Source organism: Miniopterus natalensis, chromosome 14 (genome assembly GCF_054644295.1).
Source record: "Miniopterus natalensis isolate mMinNat1 chromosome 14, mMinNat1.hap1, whole genome shotgun sequence".
NCBI lineage: Eukaryota > Metazoa > Chordata > Mammalia > Chiroptera > Miniopteridae > Miniopterus > Miniopterus natalensis.
In genome coordinates this window covers 21,170,926-21,187,227 of record NC_142094.1, presented here as the reverse complement: position 1 = coordinate 21,187,227, position 16,302 = coordinate 21,170,926, and the positions used below count along the sequence as shown (strand labels likewise).

General features: G+C 54.6%; 2 protein-coding genes across 6 annotated transcripts in view; one reads left to right on the top strand and one right to left on the bottom strand.

Moving 5' to 3' along the window:
- The window catches only part of CDH23 (cadherin related 23), a 338,466-nt gene extending 327,377 nt beyond the window's left edge, over positions 1-11,089 (top strand). For 3 of the 4 annotated variants that reach the window (XM_087824361.1, XM_087824363.1, XM_087824364.1), the window contains 17 exons: positions 517-694; positions 809-1,020; positions 2,985-3,176; positions 3,355-3,468; positions 4,161-4,290; positions 4,386-4,637; positions 4,715-4,876; positions 6,639-6,895; positions 7,257-7,354; positions 7,775-7,895; positions 7,976-8,055; positions 8,191-8,231; positions 8,373-8,433; positions 8,927-9,056; positions 9,232-9,354; positions 9,742-9,846; positions 10,636-11,089. In XM_087824361.1, the coding sequence (XP_087680487.1) occupies positions 517-694; positions 809-1,020; positions 2,985-3,176; positions 3,355-3,468; positions 4,161-4,290; positions 4,386-4,637; positions 4,715-4,876; positions 6,639-6,895; positions 7,257-7,354; positions 7,775-7,895; positions 7,976-8,055; positions 8,191-8,231; positions 8,373-8,433; positions 8,927-9,056; positions 9,232-9,354; positions 9,742-9,846; positions 10,636-10,956 (2,577 nt within the window). In that variant the 3' untranslated portion in view covers positions 10,957-11,089. The remainder of the gene's footprint in view (positions 1-516; positions 695-808; positions 1,021-2,984; positions 3,177-3,354; positions 3,469-4,160; positions 4,291-4,385; positions 4,638-4,714; positions 4,877-6,638; positions 6,896-7,256; positions 7,355-7,774; positions 7,896-7,975; positions 8,056-8,190; positions 8,232-8,372; positions 8,434-8,926; positions 9,057-9,231; positions 9,355-9,741; positions 9,847-10,635) is intronic. The other variant, XM_087824365.1, reaches the window with a different exon arrangement.
- Positions 11,090-11,891: 802 nt separating this feature from the next.
- Positions 11,892-16,302, bottom strand: part of PSAP (prosaposin) — a 30,916-nt gene continuing 26,505 nt past the window's right edge. For both annotated transcript variants that reach the window (XM_016224087.2, XM_087824360.1), the window contains exons 9-14: positions 15,668-15,763; positions 15,294-15,480; positions 15,052-15,209; positions 14,625-14,705; positions 14,215-14,322; positions 11,892-13,033 (exon numbers count right to left, since the gene is read on the bottom strand). In XM_016224087.2, the coding sequence (XP_016079573.2) occupies positions 12,998-13,033; positions 14,215-14,322; positions 14,625-14,705; positions 15,052-15,209; positions 15,294-15,480; positions 15,668-15,763 (666 nt within the window). In that variant the 3' untranslated portion in view covers positions 11,892-12,997. The remainder of the gene's footprint in view (positions 13,034-14,214; positions 14,323-14,624; positions 14,706-15,051; positions 15,210-15,293; positions 15,481-15,667; positions 15,764-16,302) is intronic.

Below are 16,302 nucleotides of genomic sequence, written 5' to 3'. Positions count from 1 at the left end.
GGCCACAGCAGGGAGGGGAGAGGAGGGGCTCCTGGCCTGGCGTGTCCATACGATCCGCCCTAGGCTGCGGGGTCAGCAGAGAGAGCCAAGTCCCAGGCAAGAGGGGGCCTTCCAGGGATGGAGGAATCACCATCCAGCGCTGCAGTCCAGAGGTTAGAGTGAGACGCCGCTGAGGAAATGAGCAGAGAGCAGAGGAGGAGGGCGGGAGGGCTAGGACGCCGAGTACCTGGTAACCACCGTTTTAGCTGCCAGGCGTTTCCTCAGGCTGGGCGCTGCGCACATACCACCGCAACCTAGAACACGCCGTCATGGTGAGCCCCACAAGCCCCCAAGAGAGAAGATAGATTGTCCCCGAAGTACAACTAAGGAAACTGAGGGTCACGGGTTAAATAAATGGTTTGAGGTCAGACTCCAAGAGTACCTCGGGTGCTGTCCACCTCTGCTTACTCCTTTGTGACTGGCTCGCCTGAAGTAGCCCCCAGTATGCCCCTGACCTTTGACCTCAACCTCCCCCAGGTGGTGATTCAGGTGCTAGACGTCAATGACTGCCGGCCACAGTTCTCCAAGTCCCAGTACAGCACGAGTGTTTATGAGAACGAGCCAGCGGGTACCTCGGTCATCACCATGATGGCCACCGACCAGGATGAGGGCTCCAACGGGGAGCTGACCTACTCGCTTGAGGGCCCCGGCGAGGGTACGTAGCCTGCCCCCCACCCGTGGTGCCGTGGGGCATGGAGATGGGAGGGGCGGTTGCCGTGGGAAGGATGTCTCAGCCAGAGACGTGCTCTGCTCTCCACCCCACCTGCAGAGGCCTTCCACGTGGACCTGGACTCGGGCCTGGTGACCACAAAGCGGCCATTGCATTCCTACGAGAGGTTCAACCTGACCGTGGTGGCCACAGATGGTGGAGAGCCCCCACTCTGGGGCACAACCATGCTCCTGGTGGAGGTCATTGACGTCAATGACAACCGCCCTGTCTTTGTGCGCCCCCCCAACGGCACCATCCTCCACATCAAAGAGGTACGGCTGTCTCCCGGGGCGTCCTGCCTACCAACGTGCCTCTTCCAATGTCCAGCCCGCTTCACCCTACAAGCAGCTGTGCCCGGGAGAGTGAAAGGGCAGGCCCCCAATGTGAAGGTGGGGAAACTGAGGCCAGAGACGGGAACAGACTTACTCAGTGGTGCACAGGGCAGTACTGAACAATGGCCAGTAATATGGGCTGTGTCAGCAAAAGGTCTTGGGTTCAAGTTTAATTCTTATCACTTACCAGCCAAATTACCTTGAGCAAGTGACTTCTCTGAGTTTGTTTTTTCTCTGCAGTATGGGACTAATAATAGTACATGCTCCATCTCTTGCTCTTAGATGTCTGCCAAGAAGGACAGTCTCCCCAGAACCCACTTCCCCCATACTTGTCTCAAAATAAACATACAGGCCCCTCCCATCTGTCTGTTTTTCCTGCTGATACCAAAGCGGAGACAGTCTGAGAGTTGAGGATGGGCATCAAAATAAGAAGCAAGCGGAGTGGCTGAGTGAGCTCCTGGAAACTCTCCAGCCCTTTCATTCCTAGCCCTAAATTGCCTTGTAAAGATAGAGAAGCCTTCCTCTGTCTCCTACCCTTCTCCTCCTTCCTCTCAGCACCCAGGCCCAAAATGCTCCTTGGTGGTACACTTGGGGTGTCTCCCACTTGTTCTTTGCTCCCCAAACTTCAGCATGCCTCTGCGTCTCAGAAGGTCAGCATTACGTTCTTGTTGTCACTCTGTCTCCTTTTTGAGGTGCCCTGTAAGAAATTTCTGCCAGGGCTGAGCCCGAGGAAACACTGTACTTTTATATTGTGATTTGCTTTAACCTGTGTCTATTGTAATGATTGAGTGGTCCTCTTTGCTTTGCCCACTAGGGGGCTCAGAGTGTTTAGCCCACCGTGAATGGCCCTGCAGGGTCTTGGCACTCACACCCTGCCTCCCATCCCTCCCATCCCTCAGTTCCCATCTTCCTACCAGCCATTTATTTTCTCTACCCTGATTTTTAAAGCTTTTTTTTCACTCTTACTATAATTTATGCTTTTCTGTAAACTGCCTTAGGAATGAGGCAGGGTATAAATTTATAATAATCTAGTTATTTTTCACACCAAAGGCCCTGTTTACTAACCTTTTCCCTTCAAGGGTCCCATATTTTGAAAGATTCATGTCTCCCAAACAACCAGCATTTGTTAATTACCTGTTTGTCATCCCGCTTTCTATTAATTAGCTGTAACTACCATTCAGTTTTCGATTGTCATGATCAATGAGATAAACAGTGAAACCATGCTAAGCTAGTAATTTTTCAACTCAAATCAAAGAAACTTGTTCTTTTGTTTGTGCCCTGAGCAGCTTTATCCTTCGTGGGCCAATGTATGACATCAGTTAGGTTTTTTGATATCTTAGACTTAAGGGATTCAGGAGACTCAGAGAGGCGAAGTGGTATGTCCAGGTCACATGGTATTAGTAACAGACTAGAACCCAAGTGTCCAGTGGGCTTCCACCGTGTCACCCTACCTGCCTGTCCCTGATTTTCAGGTACCCCATTGAGTACCTGGGGACACCTAGAGCTTCTGTGATTGGGGTAGCTGAGAGCAAGGCAGACCCAGGAACAGAGGGTGGCTGTGGCCTCGGCTTTTGGATCCCTCTTGTAAACCTTAGCATGCAATGGGGTGGGAGGGATGAGGGTAGCCCCTGGAAGGGCTCTCACCCTAAGAGAGTTTGGAGCATGGCGGATCCCAGGCTGAACCATCAATGGGCGGTGGCCTTGGCTAGGGTTGGGGTGAGGGGATGTTGTAGCAGATGCTTAGACTACAGGAAAGTCCAGCCAAGCAGGCAGCCATTTCCTATGGATGCTGAAAGGTGGCAGGGACATTGTGCTACAGGAGGAGAAAGAATGAGAGCTCTGTGGGGGCCTGGGAGCTAGGTTCTCCCAGATGCCCCGGAGCCTCTCTCCCATGCCCTCTGCAGGAGATCCCTCTGCGCTCCAACGTGTATGAGGTCTACGCCACAGACCAGGATGAGGGCCTCAACGGGGCCGTGCGCTACAGCTTCCTGAAGACCACGGGCAACCGGGACTGGGAGTACTTCACCATCGACGCGGTCAGCGGCCTCATCCAGACGGCGCAGCGCCTGGACCGGGAGAAGCAGGCCCTGTACAGCGTAAGGGGCGGCGCCCAGCTCAAGGGCGAGGGTCGAGGGTCGAGGGAGGGGCCTTCCTCCGGATGCAGGGCCACCACCCACCCCCCCACCCCCCGCCTAGAATGTCTTCCAGGGTGGTGACCTGGTCCACCGGAGTGCCCTCCTGGGGCTTCCTCTGACTGTGTGCCTCTACCTCCAGCTCATCCTAGTGGCGAGCGACCTGGGCCAGCCAGTGCCATATGAGACCATGCAGCCGCTACAGGTGGTCCTGGATGACATCGATGACAACGAGCCCCTCTTCCTAAGGCCTCCAGTGAGCTCTCACCTATCCCCTTGCACGGGTCTCGCCCACACAGGAACTCCCTGCCTGCAAGCACACACGTGCATGTACTCCCCTGTGCACCCTTTACCATATACACACGTGGTTGCAGTTGGAAACCTGCATATACTTCATAGAACAAATATTGAGCAACTGCTATTTCAAAGCACTACCTAGCTGTCAAAAAAGCAGACAAAAATGCCTGGCTCCTGGAGCTGACATTCTCCTGATTGCGCACACTGTACACAGGAAGCCTGAAAGTCAGTTCTGCTTTACTGAGTTGGGGCTGAGCCCCTCCTGTGGACTCAAGACACCTTGACGTGGTGGGCTTTCCTTCTCATGTGCACATGGGATATGCTGTTCCCTGGAGACTCTATATGAGTGTGCACACTCATGCATATGAGACAGCATGACCCCGTTTAAACATCCATTAAGGTGCTGGGATACTTTAGAGTACATGCCAAGTCCAACCCTGCCCTCACAGAGGATGTCACTAGGTGACATCAGGGCAGAACTGGGACCGGCCTTTCCTCCCTTGAGGTTATAGCCATTCTGCTCATCCCATAAGGTGTGGACAGTAAACTACCTCAGCACCCACAGAGGTCCTGCCTAGGGCGCTCTGGCAGGAGCTGGAAGCTCGGGCCTTCCCTTGACCTCCTGTAATGAGATTCCCCTATCCCCTGCAGAAAGGCAGCCCTCAGTACCAGTTGCTGACAGTGCCCGAGCACTCACCACGTGGCACCCTCGTAGGCAATGTGACAGGCGCTGTGGACGCAGATGAGGGCTCCAACGCCATCGTGTACTACTTCATCGCAGGTAGGGCCTGATGGGACTGGTGGCCGCTGAAGATGACCCCAATATGCCCTGCTCTGGCCCTGCCCCCTCACCCTGTGCCATGGTCCCACCTTCAGCTGGGAACGAAGAGAAGAACTTCCATCTTCAGCCTGATGGGCGTCTGCTGGTGCTGAAGGACCTGGATCGGGAGCGAGAAGCTCTCTTCTCCTTCATTGTCAAGGCCTCAAGCAATCGCAGCTGGACACCTCCCCGTGGTCCCACACCCGACCTGGACCTGCTCACTGACCTCACCCTGCAGGAGGTGCGCGTTGTGCTAGAGGACATCAACGACCAGCCACCGCGCTTCACCAAGGCTGAGTACACTGCAGGTGCAGCGACGAGCCTGGGCACGGGGTGTGGGGCGGCCCCTGCCCTACCACTTACACATTCCTGCCCGTTCTTGCAGGAGTGGCCACTGACGCCAAGATGGGCTCGGAGCTGATCCAGGTGCTGGCCCTGGATGCAGACATTGGCAACAACAGCCTGGTCTTCTACAGCATCCTGGCCATTCACTACTTCCGGGCCTTTGCCAATGACTCTGAGGATGTGGGCCAGGTCTTCACCATGGGTAAGGGGCCTGGTCACACATGGGTGGCCTCCAGCCAAGACCTCTGTCACTGCATGGAATGTAGTCTGGAAGAGATGGGGTGGTCTGTTTGGGCACCACAGAGTATGGCTGCCAGCCAGCCATGGCAGTCCTTCCATTCATTCACCTGTCCATTTATCACTCGTCTGATCAGACAGTCAGCTATCATTCATTAATCCTTTTATTTAATCACCTATCTATATCTATCCACCCACTTCCTTTTTTTCTTTCTCTTCCCATTTCTTGCTGCATCCTTTATTTATGTGTCCATCCATCTGTTCATCCACCCACCCACCTACCTTCCCATTCTCCTTTCCATATATCCACCCTACTGTCCATTTAGGCACCTCCCCCCCCCCCCCCCCCCCCCATGTTAGGCACTGTGGGAGGCTCTGGGGAGCCAGAAGCCAAAGAGCATACTTGTGCCTACAAGTGTGCATGTCTGTCTGTGTACTTCCCTGTGTGGGTGGCTGAGCCTCTCTGGGTAAGGTTCTAGAAGGTGTCCCAGTGGATGTCCCATTTACCTTCCTTCCAGCCCCAACCCCTTCCCTGCTCTTCCCTGCCTGTATGGAGTCATTCCAGACTTCTCAGCCTGCATTCAAGGCTCACCGGGTCTGCCTCCTAATCCCACTTTCTGGCCTCCATCTCCCTACTGCCCGTAAAGGCCCTGTGCCCGTCAGCTGACCTGCTCTCTGTTCCTTCAGCCTGCTCTGCACCGCCCTCTCCTGGGCCTTTGGTCGGTTTTTCACTTCCTGGATAACCATCCTGACCTTCACCTCTGCCTTCAGATATGCTTCCCCCAACTGTCCTTCACTGTCTAATTCAGCCCTGGCCAGGTGGCTCAGTTGGTTGGAGTGTCATTCCATACACCGAAAGGTTGTGGGTTCAATTCCTGGTCAGGGCACATACCTAGGTTGTGGGTCTGATTCCCAGTTGAGGTGCATACGGGAGGCTACCGATAGATGTTTCTCTCTTACATTGGCATTTCTCGCTCCCTCCCTCCCTTCCTCGCTCTAAAATCAAATATGTGTGTGTGTGTGTGTGTGTGTGTGTAGATAGATAGATAGATAATAATAATAATAATAATAATATATGTGTGTGTGTATTCTCAGGTGAGGATTTAAAAAAATCTAGTTCATATGCCACCTTCTCCAATCACACTACCAGACACCACCCCTTTGTCCTCTGAGCTCCAACTGCTCTTATTTTAATAAACAAATGCAGAGGGGCTAAGTAGCAAAAGGTCACACAGCTAGGAAGTAGCAAATTTAAACCCATATCTATTGTCTTCTAAGAGAAGACTGGGCTGTACCTCCTGTGGTCATCTCTCTACTGTCAAATTCTGAAGTGTGTATGTGAGAGAGACAGACACTAAGGAGACTCAGAAGGACCCCAGCAGGGGACACCAGATGCCTAAACTCATCCTTAGGCCAGCATACCCCACAGTTGTTTTGTTTAATGTGCAGAATGTTTTAATAAAAACTTAGGTCAATAGTTAGAAATCAGGAGAGTTCACTAGAAATCTATAGAAGAGGTGTAGGTCTAGCAGCACAGGCTGCCCCCCCGGCCACACACACGCAGTAGCCAAGCTGAGGCGGGTGCTGGGCTCTGCAGTCATCTGGGTCCCCAGTTGCTGCCTCCCCGGAAGTGTGTCACCTGCCCCTGGACGTCGCCCCTGCCCCCGGGGATTCTGGGGCACTGGGCAGCCCCTGAGCTGTTTCCCACCCGTGGCCTCTTCCTGCAGGGAGTGTAGACGGCATCCTGCGCACCTTTGACCTCTTCATGGCCTACAGCCCCGGCTACTTTGTAGTGGACATTGTGGCCCGGGACCTGGCAGGCCACAATGACACAGCTATCATCGGCATCTACATCCTGAGGGACGACCAGCGCGTCAAGATCGTCATTAATGAGATCCCCGACCGTGTGCGTGGCTTTGAGGAGGAGTTCATCCGCCTGCTCTCCAACATCACCGGTGCCATTGTCAACACCGACGACGTGCAGGTGCCCACAGAACCCACCCTGGGGCTGAGGGCAGTGGAGGGAGAAGGGGGACTAGGCCACAAGGAGGGACAGGGCATTGCGGAGAGGTCGGGGGCATGAAAAGGGTATATGCCCCCTCAGTCATTTTCTACCTGCATGGCCCTGAGAAAGCCCTTACAGCTCTCTGGGCCTGTTTCCTAATCTGTAAAACGGCAAATGATAGTACCCTAAGCAGTGCCGTGAAGTGATGGGTATCATGCTTGGTCCTCAGCAAGTACTCGGCAGTGATGGATTTATTTCTAAGGCAGGGCAGGAGGGGTCCTAGGAGAGGCCCTCCCATCCCTTGCACCTGTCACACTCTGCAATGCCCCTTCTTGCCTAGTTCCATGTGGATAAGAAGGGTCGAGTGAACTTCGCCCAGACAGAGCTGCTCATCCATGTGGTGAACCGAGATACCAACCGCATCCTGGACGTGGACCGGTGGGTGGGGGTCTGCGTTCAGAATGTCGGTCTGCCTCCCTGCCCTGGAGTTGGGGAGGGGAGCCACCAACAGAGGCATAGACGACACCATCATGCTCGCTGTGTGGCGCTCTCCCCGGGAGGTGGGGCAGGGCTAGTAGAAAGAACAGAGTTTGTGGGTGTGAGCAAAGCTCTGCGCGTCTGAGCCTTACTCTCTCCATCTGTAAAATGGGAGTATTATACTGTTTTTGAGAATCAAACAGCATCCTGTGTGCAGGAATGGCGAACCCCATAAAATACAAAGCTATCCTAGCTGGGTGGGCTTTAATTTTTCAAGGCTTGCGGAGGGAGAGGGTGAACTTGAGGGCAGACTGGCCTGAGTGAGGCAAGCTCTTGGGGGATGGCTGAGGATGGGAGCTGAGGCCCCTGCCCCTTGCCCAGGGTGATCCAGATGATCGACGAGAACAAGGAACAGCTGCGGAATCTTTTCCGGAACTACAATGTCATGGACGTGCAGCCCGCCATCTCTGTCCAGCTGCCTGACGACATGTCTGCCCTGCAGGTACCCTGGTGGCACCTGCCCCCAGCCCTCTTTCCACCCTGGGTGCTCCCGCCCGCTCACGCCTAGTCCTGTTTCCCTAGATGGCGATCATTGTCCTGGCCATCCTCCTCTTCCTGGCTGCCATGCTCTTCATCCTCATGAACTGGTACTACAGGACCGTGTGAGTGACCCCTGCCCTCTGCCCTGAGACTGGCTGACCAGCCCTGCTTCCGGGATAGATACGGAGGCAGGCAGTGCCCTGAGATGCCAGCCCAGCCCCAGCCTCCCTTACCAGCACTTCTCTGCTTCTCTCCAGACACAAGAGGAAACTCAAAGCCATAGTGGCTGGCTCTGCAGGTGAGCGAGGGCTGTGATGGGTGGGGAGGTTAGAGGGCAGGAGGGGCTCCTGGGGAACTCACAAGGCCCTGGACTGGGCCCAGGCTCCCCGGCCCCAGCAGAGCAGCCCCCTCCCCTCCATGCCCCAACCGCTCCCTGCAGGGAATCGTGGCTTCATCGACATCATGGACATGCCCAACACCAACAAGTATTCCTTTGACGGGTGAGTGGGGTCCCCGAGCCCTGCCTGGTGCACTGTGGGAAGGCCTGCCACGAACCCAGGTGGGGTGGAGACTTCCCTGATGCCTCCCATGCAGTGAGGGAACACGACCAGCTAAAACCTGGGGTGTGAGCGCCCCCTGGTGGGTCAGCCAACCCCTCTCTCCCTCACTGAGCTGGGTTCCCCACCCTTGATGGGCCCCAAGTTCGAGGGAGGGGGAATTGATTTTGGCTAGTGGGTGCAGAGGGAGGCTTCCAAACCAAAGTTCATCCAGATTGACGTCTCGTCCCGGTTCTCGTGGGATCCTAGGGGCACGATACACCCATAGGCACCATGCGCAAGGGACCTACTTATGGCCCCTCACCCCGCCCGACCCCTGTTCTGTGAAAGTCACTACAGCTGACCAGGGAAACAGGAAGGTGTGAGGGTCGAGGCTGGTGGGGCATCTGTCCACTCTAGCCTTCCATCCTCACCCCACCCCACTCCCCACCTGCAGGGCCAACCCGGTATGGCTGGATCCTTTCTGCCGGAACCTGGAACTGGCCGCCCAGGCCGAGCACGAGGACGACCTGCCAGAGAACCTGAGTGAGATCGCTGACCTGTGGAACAGCCCCACCCGCACCCACGTGAGCCTGGGCCAGAGCCAGGGCAGGGGTGGACAATCATGAGGGACGGGGTAGAAGTAGGGAAGGTCTTCGCCAGCACTGGCCAAGGAGCTGGGTTTTCTAGGAGGTGGTCCCTTACCCTGTACATGTGTGCCTGTGCCCTACCTCTGGCCCAGCTAACATCCTTTCTCCCCAGGGAACTTTTGGACGTGAACCAGCAGCAGTGAAACCCGACGAAGACCGGTACTTGCGGGCAGCCATCCAGGAGTATGACAACATTGCCAAGCTGGGCCAGATCATTCGGGAGGGGCCCATCAAGGTGAGCCCTCCCTACAGACTCCTGCACCCCTGCCCCTAGACCCTTGGCTAAGGGTGGACCTGCTCCAGAGGATGCAGGGAGGCGGTAACAGCTTTCACCACCTCCAGGCTCAGCTAGACCTGCCCTCTACTGGGGCAAGAACACCAGGGCAAAGACAGGGTCCTGGGCACTGGGGGTGATCAGGAGCTGCTTCAGCCTGTGGTGCCCTTAGGACCAGGGCGCCACCATGAACTGTCCCCAGGCTCTGCTCCTGATCCCCTACAATAGAATTAGAGGCCTGTGCCTCCTAGACACCCACTCACCTTCTATTAGAGTTAATGGGAGTGAACGAGGGGTAGGGGGGCTGGGAAGGGCCATGGTGGGGGGTTAACCCTCTCCCTCCCCCAGGGCTCGCTGCTGAAGGTGGTCCTGGAGGATTACCTGCGGCTCAAAAAGCTCTTTGCACAGCGGATGGTGCAAAAAGCCTCCTCCTGCCACTCCTCCATCTCCGAGGTAGCCGGGAAGGCAGGGGAGCTGTGTGCCGTGCCCCAGCCCTGGGGGTGCTTTCTCTCTCTCTGGCTCTCCTGCTACCCTCATCCTTCAGTCACTGGAGTTCAGCATCCAGGACCAAAGAGAGCAATGGGTGGAGGTACAGGAAGTCAGACAGTGGGCTCTGCTTTCTGGGTCCTGCAGTGGGCTTTCCAGGGATGGAGGAGGCACAAGGAAGTGTTTCTCAGATTTGAGGAACCCCAAGAAGATAACTTGAAGGGGTGAAGTCATTTAAAGAAACTGGCTGTAGGTTGAAATAGGTCTACATGTTTGCCTGTGGTGATATATCAATACTTTAAAATCAGACCTTAATTTAAAAACCCAGCTGGGCCACCATTGGGCTAAAGCTGAGTTCCACACACAACAAAAGCTCCATTAGTCCCCTCCAATTTCACTGGTGGATACTTTCCACCTGGCCACTAACGTTGACCTTGCTCGAGGCCAACTTGGTAACAAACCCAGATACTACAGTTGCATCACAGGATTTTATACAGCACAGTGAATACACAGAATTCAAGACTCGTAGGAAGCCCATATCCCCGAGCACATCTGTAGCACTATCCACGGTTCCCCTTTGTACCCAGCTTGAGAAGCTGTCAGAGGCTGCACAGGGCCACTGCCACGAGCCCAGGGTTGCCTGTGTGCAGCGGGGAGGAAACAGGCACGTGGCAGGTAGGACTCTGGGGCCATCCACCTACCTGCTCACCCCTTGGGCATGGTCCTGAGCTTGTGGGGGATCCTGGACTTTTGCAGTTGATCCAGACGGAGCTGGAGGAGCCAGGGGAGTGTAGCCCGGGCCAGGGCAGCCTGCGCTTCTGCAAGCCGCCTCCGGAGCTCAAGGGGCCCGATGGAATCCACATGGTGCATGGCAGCACGGGCACACTCCTGGCCACTGACCTCAACAGCCTGCCCGAAGATGACCAGAAGGGTCTGGGCCGCTCGCTGGAGACATTGACAGCTGCTGAAGCCAGTGCCTTTGAGCGCAACGCCCGCACCGAGTCCGCCAAATCCACGCCTCTGCACAAGCTTCGAGATGTGATCATGGAGAGCCCCCTAGAGATCACGGAGCTATGACCGGATGGGGAAGCCTCGCTGGTGTGAGCAGCACCAGGACTGCAGGGTGTGGGCCCCCCCAGGCCAACCCTGGCTCACAACCTTGGGTTGGTCCAGTGGCAGCAACCTGCCCATGTGCAGCTCAGATTCCACTTCTGCCAGGCGCTCATTCAGCATTTGATCTCTACCTTCATAAAATTTGTTATTTTTTTAAGAAAACCAAACAAAAATGTTGTGTCTAAGGATGAGGTAAGGAGTGTCACTGGGGGACCAAGAGTTTAAGGACCAACTCAGCCCAGGCTGAGCTGAAAGAGGCCAAGCAGGCCCTCTTGCCCGCCCCACCTCTCCCAGTCCCCATCCCCTGCCTGGCCTTGACTGACCGGTTCAGGTCTCACTGCATTTCTGCCGCACAGCTAACTGGCCCTCCAGGCAGAGGCAGCGCGTGCTCCCTGCCTCCCTCCATGGACAAGGTTATTACCCATGAACCACGTTCTCTCCATTGCACTGGCTTCCCAGACGCACCTGGCTCATAAAGGGAAGTGACTGATGTTCCCCCCTGGGTTTTGAATGTAGAGTGTTCATGTGTATTTCTTTTTAAATTAAGTGATTCCCTCAATATGTTCCCCTTGATTTGTTTCACTGGTACTCATAGAACGTTTCTGGAATGGTCTGAATTTTAAAAAGAAAAACTCATGAGAACTGGCAATCCGCTCTGGTAAACTACCCGCCTGGCTAGCCTTGGGAGGGAGGAGAGAGGGAGTGGGGGTGAAGGGCACAGCAGCCTTGGGCCCAACCCGGCCCTGGGTATCTCAGGGAGCACCAGGTGGGACTTTCTTTACCCACTGCCTTCTTTGACCAAGAGGTGCCACAGGACAGCTGAGCACTTACAGGTCCACAGCCTTAGAGAGCTAATCAGAATCCGAACTTCTGGCTGAAGTATCAGAGAAACGCTCAGATCTGATTGACAGACTTTATTGTTAAATCACAGAAACTTTAGTGCAAAACAAAAAAATCATTAAGTCCATTTAGTGGCAACTGCAGGTCTTGCTGTCCCCTGACAACCAGAAATGTGACAGAAGAGTCAGCCAAACAAGAGAGGAGGCAGGGCAGCAGCCAAGGCCCCCTGAACAGCGCACCCAGCAGGCCCTCTACCCAGAAGCCAGAGGCTTAGGAGCTGGTCATCCACATTTATTTCAAGGTCAAAAGCAATATCCAAGAAATGGGTCAGGTGAGGGGCTGACAGCCCAGAGCAGTAGTGGGCCCGGGCAGGACAGAGGCACACAGCAGGCATGAGGTGGTCACCGCTGTCCACATGTTCACACAAGCCAGGCCCACAGAACCTCCACATTGAGTTATGCAGGTTGCACCCAGGCAGACATCCCACCACCCCACCTCCCGCAAACCCACAGAACCCTAAACAAGGCATCACCAGGGAAGACACAGGAAAGGTGGATCAAAGGTTGACCCAGGAGCAGCAAACCCAAACCCCACCCAGGTCTCCTGAACAGCCACTTCCAAAATCTATTTCAGTGCAAACTATACTGTGTAAAAGCCTAATTATTTTGAGCCTCTAATCTTTCATATAAAGCTGCCTTTCTTTGCTTCTTTGTCTAGCAGCCAAGAGGCCCAGGAAGGGGGAGGTGTCCCTCAGGGTAGGCAGAGGCCTCAGACGCCCAAGCCCACGAGCGCCCATGCACCCACCGGTCAGGGCTCAGAGCAAAGCCCCAACCAAGAGGACAGATGGCCTTCTGTGGAGAAGCCCTGGCTGCTGCCAGCAGTGAGCCCCTTCCTCTTCCAGGTAACCACATGCAAGGGCAAGTGAACGGCCTCCAGGGTGCAGGACATCACTATCCAGGTGGCAGAAAGAAAAGGATACTGAAGCAGTATGTCAATGGCGGCCTAGGCACCTCCTGCACTGACAGTAAAGCTACAACAAGGGAGATAAATGGCGTGAGGGGAAGGGGGGCCTATTTTTATAACAAAGTCAGTAGATCTGTGTTCATTCCCCCAGACATACAAATAGGAAAAGATGCCGTGGTTTCTCCAAGATGGAGCTTCCTCTCTAGTTCCACACGTGACGTTTGCAATGCTCGACAGCCTGATAAGAGAGAGAAAACTGGGTTACTCTTCAGATAACAAACTCCATCCCTGGCCATTCACATATCAGACATCACCCCCAAATGGAAACTTAATCTTGTCCTAGGTCAGCTGGACAGCACCAGACACTGAAGACCCAGGACAGCAGCTCATTTAAAACTGGGGTGCACGTGCTCATCAATTCTGGGGACTCCAAAGGCAAGCGTCCAGAACAGCAGGTGCAAAGCACGGTGATGTTCTGCAGATAAGCACCATGCAGGTAGGGCAAGGACCCCTTTGTCTAGTCACACACGAGGCCCAGCATCAGCTGACGGGCTGCACTGGAAGCCCCAAGGCAGAACTCCTCACCCGAGAGTCAGAGGTACACACCAGCTCAGACCTTAGAAATGGACCCACAGGCCCACTGACCCAGGACAGCAGCAGAAACCTGCTCCACCACAGGCATGCTATGGGTTAGGGCCCGGCTGGAGGAAGGAGGTGGACACGGCCAGGATGGGCCTCGCCACCCCTCCCTGCAGTGGCCCAAAATGATACCACCTCTCCCAAATCAGCAGTCAGCCCCTCCTCCCCGACTAGAGAAACTCACGAGGTAGAAAAAGTTGCGCAAATGAGCATTAAGTAACAGAGTCTGGTCCGAACATCCCCACCCAGGAAAACAGCATGGAGAGGTCACCCAACAACTGGTGGCTATCCAGCCAGGATGGTGCCACAGCACCCTGGGGCTGTTGGGCAGGTGCTACCTTTCAGGGCCTTTCTAAAACAGCTCTGCTTGGCTGTGGGTGAAGATTCAGGCCAGGCTCCAACCAGGGCAAAAGTGACACCCGAGGAACATGAGGTCTTATGTAAGAATTGGGACAATGAACCCAATAGGCCTTGTGCAATCCCTGGAGGGACCTCATGCAAATTTGACCCTCTCAGAGGAAACTGGAGGTGAAAGCGAGAAAGCAGAAACAAGAAAACATTAAAGACTACCCATCCCTACCCTTCACTCCTCAAGAACACAGCTAGCCCTGCCTTTGCTGGGCAGCCATGAGAAAGCCTAGTTGCCTCTCTTCACCAGTGTTTACACTAACATAAAGACAGAGTAGAGCATCGGTCAACAAGGCTCCTGTTAAAGCAGGAATGTCAATCAAGCTGCCTCCTGGCAAGGCAGGCCTGCAGAGCAGTTGCTGAGCTACTCACGTTGCACAAGGTTGCTGCCTCCATGTTCTGGCACCAGTAGCTTGGGCCCCAGACACACTTCTCCGCTCCCAAAAGAGGCTTATGGGCCTTGGGGCAGGCTCCAATTTTCTATATGGTGAAAAGGGCAAACAAAGGGAGGATTAGATCTGACCAACTAAGCCTTCCCAGAAATGAGGTTATCGGCTTCCAGAAGCATGGAGAAGTGGAGCTCTGGCATGCACTTCCAAAAACCATGGGGGCTGCCAAGTAAGTAGTGGAGCCTAGAACTGGTTGGTTATCTTCCGGGCTCCTCATGCCCCATTTCCAGGGACTCTGGCCCATGGCCAAAACCCTCAGAAGAACCTTCCAGGGTCCACACAGCACCTCCCAGGTCACATGCCCAGGAACCCACGCTGCTCAGCAGAACTCACCGAACACACGTAGGATGGCTCCATCACCTCCACCAGGATTTCTAACAGCACGGGCTCGTACTCGGTCACAAACTGGTCACACTATGAAGTACACAGGGACACGGGTTCAGGTCTACGTGTGCCCAAGCAGAGTGGGAGGGTAAAGAGGGGAGCTGGGCATGGTCTTCTATAAGAACTCCTGACTTTGCCAGCCCAGTGGTCCCAGGGCCTCTTTCACAGATGCCCCACCCACACTCGACTCGCTTGTTATTTTCCCCCAGTGGCTCCATTTGAGCCAACAGATCGCCTCTGAGAAAAATGTCACTGGACTCGATGCCTACAGGCAGAAATGGCTTCAAAACTTCAGTCAAGGGTACAATCAGTGAACCCAGCCTTTGTATCCTCAGGCAGGTTCGGATTTGGGCAGAAAACAGCCCAGGGCATATACCTGCTTCTTATATGGGTCAGGCAGGAAGTTGCAGCCTTTCTCAAGAGCAGCCAAGATCTCTTCCTTTGTGCTGTTTTTCTCCAGGTTGTTGTCCAAATAGCCAACCAGCTTTTTGCACACCTCACAGAAGCCACCATCCTTCTGCCGAGTCACATGTGCTATAAAAAAGAGCACAGGCTCAGTGGCGGCAGAGCCCCTCCCAAACCTGAGGGGCCAGCCAGCCTCACTCCCACTGGGCTCACCGGTCAGCGCGGGCAGTCCCTGGGAGGTGCAGAGTTGGAGCATGCTGCACACCAACTCAGGGCTCGCCTCCTGCAGGAGGATCGACAGGATGGAGCGGCCATAAGTGTCCACCACTTCTTGGCACTCTTCAGACAAGGATGTGGGCAATTTTGAGCACACTTTATCCAAAGCGTGAATTATTTCTTCCTGCAACACAAGAGGATTATGTGGGAAGATGGCAGGCTGGGTAAAGATGGGAGAGATTTGTGTCCAGCACCAGCAATGACTAAGCCCACCTCTTCTGCTGGGTTCCCCCGCTAGGCCACTCTGGCTCAAGGGATACCCGAGAGCTCCTCCCTCTGCCAGGAGGGCAGTATTCTGGAAACCCACATACCTCAGTCTTGTTGCTGTCAATCATCCCGACCAACTCCTTCACCACGTACTCACAGAGCTCACAGTAAATATCAGCCTTCGCCTGGACCAGGTCCTTCTGTTGAGGGGGTAAAAGGAGAATACCTGAATGCTGAAGCCCTCACCTCACCCCTTAGTCCTGCTCCTCTAAAGGAGAGGGACACAGAGGCCAAGGACAGATTAACATCACAAAGGGCCACTTCCTACTGAATTCAAAATGACATATGGCTTCCTCCCAGGGTCTAAGCTCCAGTCCCTCTTGTTTTCTGCACATGCTGAGAGAGGACAGTGGAGGGGAACAAGACAGCTAAAGGAGACGAAAAGTGCATGCATGTGCCATATGGTGCACTATCACACCATATGGCACACAAGGACAATTTAGTTTACTACTGTAGGTGGGCTATTCTAGACCTCAACTCTAAAACACTGCCTGACCTGTAAGACGTGAATATAAACTGATTATGGAATAAAGGAGGCTCTTCAAGTGAAACACAACAGACACCCGTGTGCACAGAAAGCACACCGAGAGAGACGTCTAGGAATACGAAGTTTGTACTATGGTTCCGAAGTGTGGGGGAGGGTGTGGGGCGGCCACAGAGAGCACACCATAAGAGGTTA